Source organism: Erpetoichthys calabaricus, chromosome 10 (assembly GCF_900747795.2).
Source record: "Erpetoichthys calabaricus chromosome 10, fErpCal1.3, whole genome shotgun sequence".
NCBI lineage: Eukaryota > Metazoa > Chordata > Cladistia > Polypteriformes > Polypteridae > Erpetoichthys > Erpetoichthys calabaricus.
Window position 1 is genome coordinate 161406176 of NC_041403.2, and position 12612 is coordinate 161418787.

The window sequence follows — 12612 nt, forward strand, 5'->3', positions numbered from 1 at the left end:
GAACAAATCCCCAGGCAGGGCGCCAACCCACCACAGGGCACACACACACACCAAGCACACACTAGGGACAATTTAGGACCGCCACTGCACCTAACCTGCATGTCTTTGGACTGTAGGAGGAAACCGAAGCACCCGGAGGAAACCCACGCATACACGGGGAGAATATGCAAACTCCACACAGGGAGGATCCGGGAAGCAAACCCAGGTCTAATTACTGTCAATTAAAATTTAAAGTCAACTAAAATTAATTCAAAAGAAGTTAATTACCAGCAAAAACAGGTCAGTAATTAAGAAAAGGGTTAGAATGAAAACCTGCAGCCAATGCGGCCCTCCAGGACTGGAGTTTGAGATCCCTGGTGTAGATTGTTGAGCAAAAATGGCAAATGTATCCATTTAAAATTAAATCTGCAACACAATAAAGTGCGCAGAACGTGAAGAAGTCTGAATACTTTCTGGATCCACTTTATATTAATGTTTTCTAAATATCCATTAAGGCTGAGTAGACTCAGTTTTGTCATATTTGGATTGACACTTCAAAGGCTTGCTTAATTAAGGAATGAGTTCAATTAAAAGCTGAACAACAAGTTGCTGCCACCATAAGTGTTAATTTATACAGTGATAAACTCAGAGGTGATACCTTTTTTATTTATCTTCTGCCACAGCAATGGACCAAACTTCACTAAAAGGACAGCCAGAAGCATGAAAGCTAGTATCCCACTGAACACATTCCATACCATCTGACCTGTGTGGTTGGGCTCCTTGTATCCTGTTTTAGAAGAAGGAGAGAAAAGAGTTTTTAAGTTTATGTGAAGTGAGAGGTTCGACTAAATGATAGCATAGCTACAAACCAGTGCAAATGAAATCTATTTCCGAATGAGATCAAAACAAAATAAAAATAATAAACATGCAGAAATGTTTCTTAACAAATCCACACAATATCCCTACTGCTCACATTAACAATTAAATAATTAGTCCTGTTCACTTCACGAACAACAGCAAAACATTCACTACTTAAACAGTTTTTTTTGTTTTAAAAAGTAATTAATTCTAGATAGATAGATAGATAGATAGATAGATAGATAGATAGATAGATAGATAGATATGAAAGGCACTATATGATAGATAGATAGATAGACATTAAAGGCACTATATAATAGATAGATAGATAGATAGATAGATAGATAGATAGATAGATAGATAGATAGATATGAAAGGCACTATATGATAGATAGATAGATGTGAAAGGCACTATATGATAGATAGATACATAGATATGAAAGGCACTATATGATAGATAGATAGATAGATAGATAGATAGATAGATAGATATGAAAGGCACTATATGATAGATAGATAGATAGATAGATAGATAGATAGATAGATAGATAGATAGATAGATAGATAGATAGATAGATAGATAGATGTGAAAGGCACTATATAATAGATAGATAGAGGTGACTCTATATGATAAACTATGCGGGCAAAGTTATGTGGTGTGTGGACAACCCTTCAAATGATTGCGTTCAGTGTTTCAGCTCCACCCTTTGCTAACAGGTGCATTAAATCCAGACATAGCCATGCAATCTCCATTGACAAATATTTGTACTAAGTTGTACTAAGAAGCTTAGTGTATTTAGACATGGAACCTTTGCCACAAATTGCCTCTCAGAGCACAGCAGCCTTGCCGTGCCTCACAGACCTGAATTTGATTCCCCGCTGGGGATAAAGTGTTACTTTCTGCGGTGGGTTGGCACCCTGCCCGGGATTGGTTCCTGCCTTGTGCCCTGTGTTGGCTGGGTTAAGCTCCAGCAGACCCCTGTGATCCTGTGTTCGGATTCAGTGGGTTGGAAAATGGTCGGATGGAGTAAGTGAAATTTCTGCTCTGCTAGATCTGCTATGGTCAACTGTAAGAGCTATTACCATGAAGTGGAACCACCAAAGAATAACAACAGATCAGCCATGAAGTGGTGAGCACACAAACTGACAGAGGTGAAATCCATAGCACGAAACAATGGTCCATTCTGTGTGGCTTCTGTCACAACACAGTTCCAAACTGCCTCAGGGAATAACATCAGCACAAGAACTGAGCATCAGGAGCTTCATGAAATGAGTTTCCATTGCCAAGCAGCAGTACACAAGCCTAAGATCACTATGTGTAATGCCAAGAGTTGGCCAGAATAGTGTAAAGGGCATCATCATTGGACTCTGGAGCAGTGAAAACGGGGAGTGATGAATCATGCTTTACTGTCTAGATGTCTTCTGGACAAACCCAGGTTTGGAGGATTCTTGGAAAATGCTGCCTTCTAGACTACATAGTACTTACTGTAAAGTTTGAAAGAGGAGGACCTATGGTCAGGGGATGTTTTTCATGGTTTGGGCTCAGACTCTTGATGTCCATTGTAAAGTATTGTTAATGCTACAGCAAACAAAGACATTCTATTCAGTTCCAACTTTAGTGGCAACAGTTCGGTGAAGGCCCTTTTCAGTTCCAGCAGTTTCTAAAGACACGGAGGGACTGACCTCAACCCTACTGAACATCTTTTGGGATGAATTAGAAAGCTGACTGTGAGCCAGGTCTTCTTGTCCAACATTAGTAACTAATTTCCCAAATGCTCCTTTGGGTGAATGGGCACATATTTCCACAGACACATTCCAAAATGTTGTGAAAAGCCTTCCTAGAACTTTGGAGGTGCAAATGTGGGGGCTTGGGGTTGGGGGAACTCTATATTAATTCCCATGCCTTTGAAATGAGATGTCCAACAAGCTGATACATGTGTTTTGGGAAGGTATCCACAAACTTTTGGCCACAATAAATGCAAATTTAGAAATAACAGAAATACTTAAAGTAGAATTGGTAACTTTCCCTACGTCTGTGACAAGGTTTGAGTAGGTGGTGCACTTCACAAACTAATGAGGTGTTGTGCTCTTAGTTTTTGACCTGCGGCCCAAACACTTACCAGTGCAGATGATCCAGTCCATGGAGCAATCTTTAGTAGTTAGAGAGTGGAAGCAGTCATCTAGGTTTGTATTACTCATATTGCAGTACATTCCTCTCTGTTTACTTTGAGATAGTGGAGCATTTTGAATTTCCTTGACTGTACCGCAGTTAAGACTCCGGCAGATGTTGTGGGCAGAGAGCTTGCTGTCATTGCAAACCTTTTGCCATTTATTCTGGTGGTAAACCGTAACTTTGCCAACACATTCACTGGGACCATTGGCCAGCCTATAAACCAATCTTGGTTTTGATTCTGTGAAGAATAATATAACAGACATGTTATAAAAATATTGTACTTAAGAAAAAAAGTAAGTATAATATAGTTAAGAATGTGACTGAACACAAAGACGCATGAATCATTTTATAGTAATAAAAGTAATTTAACATCACACCAAGTTGCAAAACTAGTGACACAGACAGACGACGTGCACAAATGGGTGGCAAACATCAGACATCAACATCTGGCACTACAGCACAAACAAGTGGGAGACATACAGACCAGATTGGAAGGCACTATATGGTTCTTTATTGGGTTGTGTGGTTCCTCATAGAGCCATTGCCTGTCAAAGTACCATTCTTCTGGGAAGAGATCTTTGCTTATGAAGTTGATTCTTTGTGCTTTGATGTGGAACAAACTGAAATCTTTAGTGTATGGTAGGCTACATAGCAGGATACTAACAGATTAAGAAAACGTGAAATTAGCCTGAGCTACTGAACGTATGCAACAACAGGCCCTTTAAAATCAAGAGCCATGGCTATTTCACAAATCTGTCCTTTTCATTGTTATCTACTGTATGGAGCCTGTTAACAATCTAAATGTTGGCAGTATGGTGTGGTTAAGGAAACCCTGAGGTTGTGGGTTCAAAACCTGCTATTGACGCTGTGTCACTAGAAGCATATTCAAATATTGTAGCAGTATGGATGTGTATAACTGGCTTCATGAAACAGAAATGTTAATAAACAGCATAATACTACAGTTTTCACTAATGATCGCAGTCTGCGTCACCATTTTGAATTATAATCTGATGTCGGAAAAAACTTCCATTTGATGGAGCAGCGCAGAGTTTTCAAGTTGGAAATCTGACAGAAAAAATTCCGACTAGGAACTTGGAAATTCCCTTTGGAAGATGGATGAGAGATATATGTTTATAGGCTCACATGTGCCTTTTATTCTCCTTTGCCAAATCACAAGGAAGGACTTGCCCAATTGAGACAGTTTTGGGATTTAGTGGGTCCTGTGGTAACCCTACTAGCCGTGTTGAAGGTTAAGCTGTGTTTATTTTTTTAAGGTAGTTATTAAGTTACTAGGACTTCAAAATGAAAAGGACAGATTCAAATACAAGTACAAGTGTTAACAGCTGGGAAAAGTGTGCTTGATTGTTTGAAATGCCTAAAGATTAAAGGTAAAGTAAGATCATGTTGTGATTTTGATCAATTCATATTGAATATTCTGAGTGGTATTATAAGATGCTGCAGATGTTCTATCAGACGGTTGTGGTGAGCGCCCTCTTCTACGCAGTGGTGTGCTGGGGAGACAGCATAAAGAAGAGAGACGCCTTACGCCTGGACAAACTGGTGAGGAAGGCAGGCTGCTGTTGTAGGCATGGAGCTGGACAGTCTGACATCTGTGGCAGAGCGACGGGCGCTGAGCAGACTCCTGTCAATCATGGAGAGTCCACTGCATCCACTGAACAGGATCATCTCCTGTCAGAGGAGCAGCTTCAGTGACAGACTGCTGTCACCGTCCTGCTCCACTGACAGACTGAGGAGATCGTTCCTCCCCCACACTATGCGACTCTTCAATTCCACTGGGGGGGGGGGGGGGGTAAACGTTAATATTATACAAAGTTATTTTCTGTCTGTTATACCTGCATTGCTATTACTCTTTAATTTAATATTGTTCTTTATCAGTATGCTGCTGCTGGAGTATGTCGATTTCCCCTTTAGATTAATAAAGTATCTATCTATCTATCTATCTATCTATCTATCTATCTATCTATCTATCTATCTATCTATCTATCTATCTATCTATCTATCTATCTATCTATCTATCTATCTATCTATCTATCTATCTATCTATCTATCTATCTATCTATCTATCTATCTATCATTTTGGTGATTCTGGGTCGAATAATTTAAAATACAACACATTGTTTGTTCCCCCTTCATTTAACCATAGTTTGAATTAGGAAGTGTTGCAATCCCTTTACCTTCACAAGTCACATTGACGGTGGTGCATTCTGTTTCCTGAAGAAGTCCCTGGCACTGGAAGAGGTCACGATTACGAAGGGGACAGTGAACAGCTGAATTGTTGACTTCTTTGCTTCCGCTGAATTTCAGGACTCCATTGCAGTGTGCTTGTCTGCAGATCTGCTCTGCAGTTTCCTTTGTCATGTCCTCCTCACACAGAGGTTTCCACTGCTGCCACACGTGCACCTCGACCTTTCCAGAGCAGGAGTCTTTTTCACCAATTAGACGAACAGGCAGCTGAAAAGAAGGATCTGGAAAAAATAGAAAGAAAGAACAAACTTTTCATAGAAATTTGTGCGGCTGCATGCCATATTTAGAAAACTTGTGTACATATTGTTATTATCTTTATTAACTGGATAATTTATTACACTACTTCAATAACATTTATTGTTACATACTCCCATCATTTTTATTACTTTCTTGTATACGACGTATAGGAAAAGTATTGGAATTGTCCAAAAATTTGATGTCAAGATTTTGATGAATCTCAACGTTTTAGAACTCCCTGACTTTCTCGTATACAAAGTATAGGGAAAGTATTGGAATCGTCCTAAAATTCCATTTCGAGATTTTGATGAATCTCAACATTTTAGACCTCCCTGAGTCCAAAAATACCATTTTTGGAATTATGTCTGTGTGTCTGTGTGTGTGTGTATGTAAACACAATAACTTGATTACGCTTTCACTTATGTCAACCAAATTTTGCATACAAGAATTAGGTATAAAATGTAGATTTCTATCAACTTTTGGGCTATTTCCGCTAACCAGAAGTGGTACTTTACCTTTTATTAATGCAGCTACAGAGTCCGATTTATTCAATTTTACTTTTGTAACAGTTGTTCAATATATTATTAATTTGATTTGATTTGTTGTTGATGGTTCTTTAATGTACATAATATAAAAATATAATAATTGTATTGCAGTTAACTACTCAAATATCCATCCCCATATCTCAGTATACAAGAAAGTCAAGGGGAGACTACTCCTGATTTTTTATTTGCTTGTAAGCAATAGACATAATATGAGTAGCAAACTTGAATTAGACGCTAGGCAAGAATTAATCCTTCATCCATTATTGTATTCCTTTCCAACCCCATTTAAAAAAATAGTTGGGACACTGTGTAAAATGTAGTGATTTGCAAATCATTTATACACATATTTAATTGAAAATAAAACAAGGACAATCTATCAAATGTTGAAACTGTGAATTGTTTTAGGAAAAAAATCTTATTTTAAATTTGATATCAGTAGCCAGCAAATAAAAACACCTAGTGGAAAATCTGACAACCAATGAGGTGACTTGGCCACAGGTCAGTCACATGACTGGATGAGAGAAGTGCATTGCAGAGATGCAGTGTCTCACACAAGTAAAGATGGGAAGGGGTTCACCAGTAGTATGGAAAACTACTTGGGCAAATAGTGTAACAATTTAGGAATAGCATGTAAAATTGCAAAGAATCTCTGGATTTCTGTCTGTCTAATACTTAATTTGATTACATTAATAAACTTAAAGTATAAATTAACAACAACAACAATTATCAAATCACACCCAGATCAATGCATGTTTTGCAATGTGGGTGAATGAAGGCCATCAGGGGTAAGACAGATTTGGGTTCTTTGGCAACCTAACTTCGTGTCCCACCCACAGGACGCCCACTCACTCTGATGCTGCAGCTCCTCCATGCTTTCACAGTTGTGCTGCACTTGTCCCACAGTTCTCATGCACAGAGCTCTGGGTTTCTCCTCCAGCTTCAGATTTTCTCTAAAAATAAATTAAGTGTGCTGCACCTTCTTCTATCCATGAAAATAGTTTTCCTGTTGTCAGAAGTGCTTCAGAGCATGTTAATCATGCACAAGAGGTGGCAAGAAGTGCTACTGTTGTGCTGTCTTTAAAAGATTAGTTTCCAGAATAGACAGCTTAAAACCACTTGCACCGTGTAAGCCATGTCTCACAGATCACTCACCTTTACATGCCAGCCAACTGGCATTTGGGTCAGTGCATCGCTGAAGAGTGGCATTCAGCTTCTGCATTTCATTTTCAGATAGGGGCAGAACGCCTGGTTCACCATTATACTGCCAAGTCTCTTCACATCCGAGTTCCACGCACAACCATTTTAACTGACGTTCTTTTAGTCCCTCAGTACAGGCTGACACCCACGTCTTGTTCTGTAGAACCTCCAGTGTCCCAGAGCAAGATGAGTTCTTCTTGACCAGTCTGACATTAAGATACGGATCTGCAAGGATGGAAGAATATTGTTAAGAACCACTTGCTCTCCCTATGATTTTTATTCCCACATTACTTAATGTTAATTTTTACAAATAGTTTATGGTATATGAAATTCTTGAATGGCCAAGCAAGTCACCCAAAGAGATCCAACTGAGCAGGCCTTTCACATACTAAAGAGATAAAATAAGGGGGCACCCTGAAGATGACTTCAATTGAGGCTTGGCAGAGCATCACCAGAGACGATCCTCAGCACCAGGTGATGTCTATGAATCACAGACTTCAAGCAGTCATTGCATGCTGGGATATGTGATAAAGTCCTAAATGTGATGGCTTTAATAGACCTACCATTGCTGCGTCCAAAACATTATGGTGCCCTGAAATTGGGGGACCGTTGTAGAAAAAGTGTTGTGTAACAGAAATGTGTGCAAATCCTCGACAATGTGCACTTTAATCATGTCTGAATGGTTTGATTTGTAATTTTAAACTTTGGAGCAAAGGGGGGCATCAAGGAAAAACAGGACTTTGTCACAATTATTATGGAGGACTCTCTAGATGCCATTAGCGCAACATGATTAAGTAAAGGCTCATGCAATAAAGCAAGTGGTGTCCTCCTGCTCAATGCTATCTTTAATGCACCAGCACTGAGGATTTGTAACAAGCTCCATGTGTGTCATGAAAATGTCTTTGTTAAGATTATGTCACATTAAATTACTTTTCCAGCAATTCGTCTATGACTCACCTCTTAAGTCAGAGTGCTTGTGTGCGTGTGAGATCTGACAACTAATCAGCACTCACCCGCATGTAAAATCCATATAAAGCAACAATAAGGAATAAGAAATGCAGATGTTTTGGACCTCACAAACCGAAAACAGGCTCATCTGTCTGATGTTGCAAATTGTAAATATCATGACAGGATGGAAAAACATAAAAAGACTGACCTCACCATACCTATAAGGTCTTTGCATAGATACATGTACATGAAAAAGGAGTGAGCTTCCTATGCTTTGGAAATGTGAAACTTGTCCTGACAACAAGCCAGTAGATAAACGTTTTTGAGAAGAACCGGGAGATGTGTGTAAAGATTGAAAAAATGGTCAAAGCCAGGAGATCAAAAATAATAACCAAAGCCAAAGCGTGAGACCAAATTCACAGTCAAAAAATACAAGCCAAGCGGTCAGAACTGAACAAAAGTCATGAGAAGACTTTTAGCAAAAGTTTTTGAAAGTGTTCTGGTATCTGTAGATCAGATAAGGAAGAGAATCCCCAGCCGACCTTTTATCCCATTGCGCAGATTACAACTAGGTTACAACGTCTGAGACCACACAGGACGTGGACCTAACGGTACTCAAAATGGCGATGATTAAGGAGCTAAAATGGCGTCCAAGATATTACAAAAAAAACAAAAACACACAGCACCTAAACTGTCAGGAATTTCAAGCAGCTAATGACAAGAACAGTACCCTCAACCTCAAAAACCCCCAGTTCAAAGTAAAAATAGCACCATTTACTGTCCAAATGAGCTAGCAGCAAAACCAAATTAGGTCAAAACTATATTTGAAAGCCATTCTGCAGTCATCTAATTTGACAAGATCAGAAACAGCAGTCATCAAGCTTGAGGAGAAGTTGTGTAATTTGACATTGGATTAAGACTAGAAGTGGTTATACACTTGGAAAATCAGAAGACACCAAACAGAGTCAAAAAAGCTCATTGGAGAAGCTGACAAATGAACGTTCAGAGATTTGGTTAACCTGGAAATGGATGGATGGAAATCATTCGCACAGTGTTAAGCAATTTGTGAAAAACAGTGATTTGCATAATCACAAAAATTTTACTTCTCAGAATGGAATTGATTAATGTTTCTTTTTGGTATAAGGGATGGGCGAACATTTTAAAACAGTTTGGCATTTTGGCAGGTGTGGCATTCATTCCCTACCATGATCTGCACCACAATGGAGGAATGATGACCTTAATCTTTCCTTTCTTGACTCCCATGCACACCTCCACACAGATGTGCACATGTCTGACATCATGGGGGCTTACCATCAGTCTCTTTACAGTTAATGTAAATTGAACTTCATGTAAAGGTTTTAATGTTAGGACATGACAATAACTCATCATGACATTGATTTTTCAGGCTTAGGGGCACCTCTTCTTAAAATCAGTCAGCATCTCTGTGATAGTATTCTTTGGCGGAGAAGGCAGTGGCTCTCCAGTCCACCATCCCCTGTAGATGATATGGTAAACCTTCTTTTCTAATCTCATATTAACATTGTAAAGCACCTTATGATGGACAAAGGAAGCTCAGAAAGTAGATAATTAGATAAGCAATGAGAAAAACAGAAAGGTTTGCATACGGTGTTCATTGATTTGGAAAAGGCTTTTGATAGATATCTAAAAATATATCTAAAAGATATCTAAAAGTGCCTGAGAGAGAAACCTATGTGAGGATTGTCCAGGATATGTATGAGGGAGTGAGGACTTGGGTTAGAAGCAGTGTTGGGGTAACAGGTAAGATCCCATTTAGAACAGATCTGTACCAGATGTCTTCTTCATATCCTTACCTTTTTGATCTGGTTACGGATGCGTTGAATCATGGGATAAAAGCCTAATCCCCCTGGTTCAGACTTTGTGCTGAGGACATATTGTGTTGTGTATTATCAGAAAAGAGGAAATGGAGGGCAAGCTAGGAGAATGGAGAACGATTGGAACGATTAAAAGAACATGTCAGGAGTATTGTATGATTGAAGAATTAAGGTGAAAGTTAACGGGGAGGTTTTTAGGGCAGTGATAAGACTAGCAATGATATATGGAACAGACACATGGGCAGTAAAGGGTGCTCAGGAGAAGAAGTTAGAATTGGCAGAAATGAGAATGTTGTAATGGATGTGTGGAGTTACAAAAAAGGACAGAATAAGAAATGAGACAATCAGAGGTACAACAAAAGTGGGAGAGATATCTGAGAAAGGACATGGTATGGACATGTGATGAGGAGAGACAATGAATATGTGGTCAAACGAGTAATGGACATGGTCATACAGGGGAAGAGAAAATGAAGGAGGCCAAAGCGGAGGTGGATGGAGGTGGATACAGTAAAAGAAGATCTGAAGGAAAAGGAATTAAGTGGTGAGGTGGTGCAAGGCCGAGATGTTTGGAGAAGGTTGATCAAGAACATCGACCACTCACTGAAGTGGGCAAAGATTAAGAAGAAGAAAATTAAGTTGCAGGCGCCCTACGCACATTATTCTGTCCTCATTTCCATAGTTTTTCCATATATTTCCATGTTTCCATATATTTAAGTGTTAATTTAACACTGCTTATTTGCGTAGTTGGCTAACGCTGTTCTTAGTTTTTTCACATTCAGATTTGTGTATCAAATTAAGTTCAAGTGACTTTTGTCTTGCCTTTGTGAAACTATCTTAAGTCCTGGAGTTCATTGATTTTGGTATTCTTCAGTTGAAGAGTTTTAGTCTGTAGATGGTCTAGCAAACAGCTAGTGGCAGAATTGTCTTTGAAGATGTGACGTGCCCATTCTCCATATGAGAACACAGCTAATCAATATAGCATCCATGATAGCTGACTTTTAGTGTACATTTTGCACTTTTATAGTCACCATTAATGCTCTGTAGTTTTGCAGGTTACACCCCCACTTGGCCCAAACCACCGGCTTCCCCCATACTCCTCTACGTCTGATATTGTATATGCAGTTTCCAGTTGCCAGGTGGCGTGAAAGTGTAATCAGTTCACTTGACGCCTACAACCTATACATTCTGCGATGCTGTTGCAGACGGATGTGGGGATACTATATAACATGCAGTTTCTTGATTTCATCTGATAAGACTGATCAATCACAGGCAAATGACATCCAGAGATGTCTCCATGATGCACCATTTTAATACTTGGTCAATGAACGACTGAATGATATGGACAATATTCTCCACCTGCGGTGGGTTGGCACCCTGCCCGGGATTGGTTCCCTGCCTTGTGCCCTGTGTTGGCTGGGATTGGCTCCAGCAGACCCCCGTGACCCTGTGTTCGGATTCAGCGGGTTGGAAAATGGATGGATGGATATTCTCCACCAATTGTCATCCAAATGGTTGGGGCTTTTGTGTACCCAAGAAACAAATAGCAAAAATGTCCACTTCTTCTTTTATAATCTATTGCAAGCACTATCACTGTAACATTCTCTATATGCTGCATGCTGTCCATGCTTTTGGCCTCCCATAACTCTGCTCCATAGCAGGACACCTATTGCATGGACTGTTGCCATGATATAGCCCGGAGTTGTCCCATTTATTTTCTAAGGTAACCTAGTGCTGGACTGTAAGAGTTGAAAACTGTCTGTAATGGAGATGAGTGAGGGTGTCATGAGTCCAAACCTTGCTAAAGTAAAGCAAGGTTCACAAGCAAACCAGGTTGCCAGCTGGTGTGAATGTGTAGTCAGTTCGCTTGACGCCTACGACCTATAAATCCTGTGATGCAGATGCGGGCGGATGTGGGGACGCTACACAGTATGCAATGCCTGTAAAATGGGGATGCAATGCGTCAGCATTTGAAGAGATCTGAATGTCATTTTAGTTTCTAGTGTTGGGGGTACCTTAGCAACCAGAGGTCCAATCAAAGACCAGGCCAGTTGTGTGGTTCAAGTACTGTGAGGAAGCAACTGTATTACCGATGATATCTGATGGGTTTGTTAAATACCAAAAAACTGCAACCTAACATTGTTATAGTCACCATACAGAAATAATACTTGAAATGGGGTGGTACCACAGTTCTTCTATATTTGCTTTTTGGAGTACTAGGAATATTTCCATGTATATCGGCAGTGTTTGAAGTCAGCTGGTATTTACTGGGAGTTTTTATCACCTTTTGGTATTGCTATTCTTTTGACAGGCTGCTTTCTCCTTGCAATTTTACCCTCAACAGGTGTCTTCAAGCATAATATCTATCCAACAGGTAACTTTTATATGAAACGGGGGAATTATCACATTTTTTTGAACTGAAGAAGCTGAAACATATGGAGTGCCACCTCTTCTTTTTTTCTCTGTACTCAGCTTGTCTTCAGTTCTGTTTTTAACCTGCATCTGGAAAGATGTCTCCACAAATTATTGTGTGTTGCATTATTGTTCATTCTATCAAATT

The 12612-nt window shown here is 39.5% G+C and overlaps 1 protein-coding gene across 1 annotated transcript in view; it reads right to left on the minus strand.

The window, feature by feature from the left end:
* Positions 1-12612, minus strand: part of LOC114659695 (scavenger receptor cysteine-rich type 1 protein M160) — a 41578-nt gene that overhangs the window by 13585 nt on the left and 15381 nt on the right. The window contains exons 4-7 of the mRNA XM_028812302.2: positions 7210-7479; positions 5206-5496; positions 2958-3248; positions 638-766 (exon numbers count right to left, since the gene is read on the minus strand). Of these exons, the coding sequence (XP_028668135.2) occupies positions 638-766; positions 2958-3248; positions 5206-5496; positions 7210-7479 (981 nt within the window). The remainder of the gene's footprint in view (positions 1-637; positions 767-2957; positions 3249-5205; positions 5497-7209; positions 7480-12612) is intronic.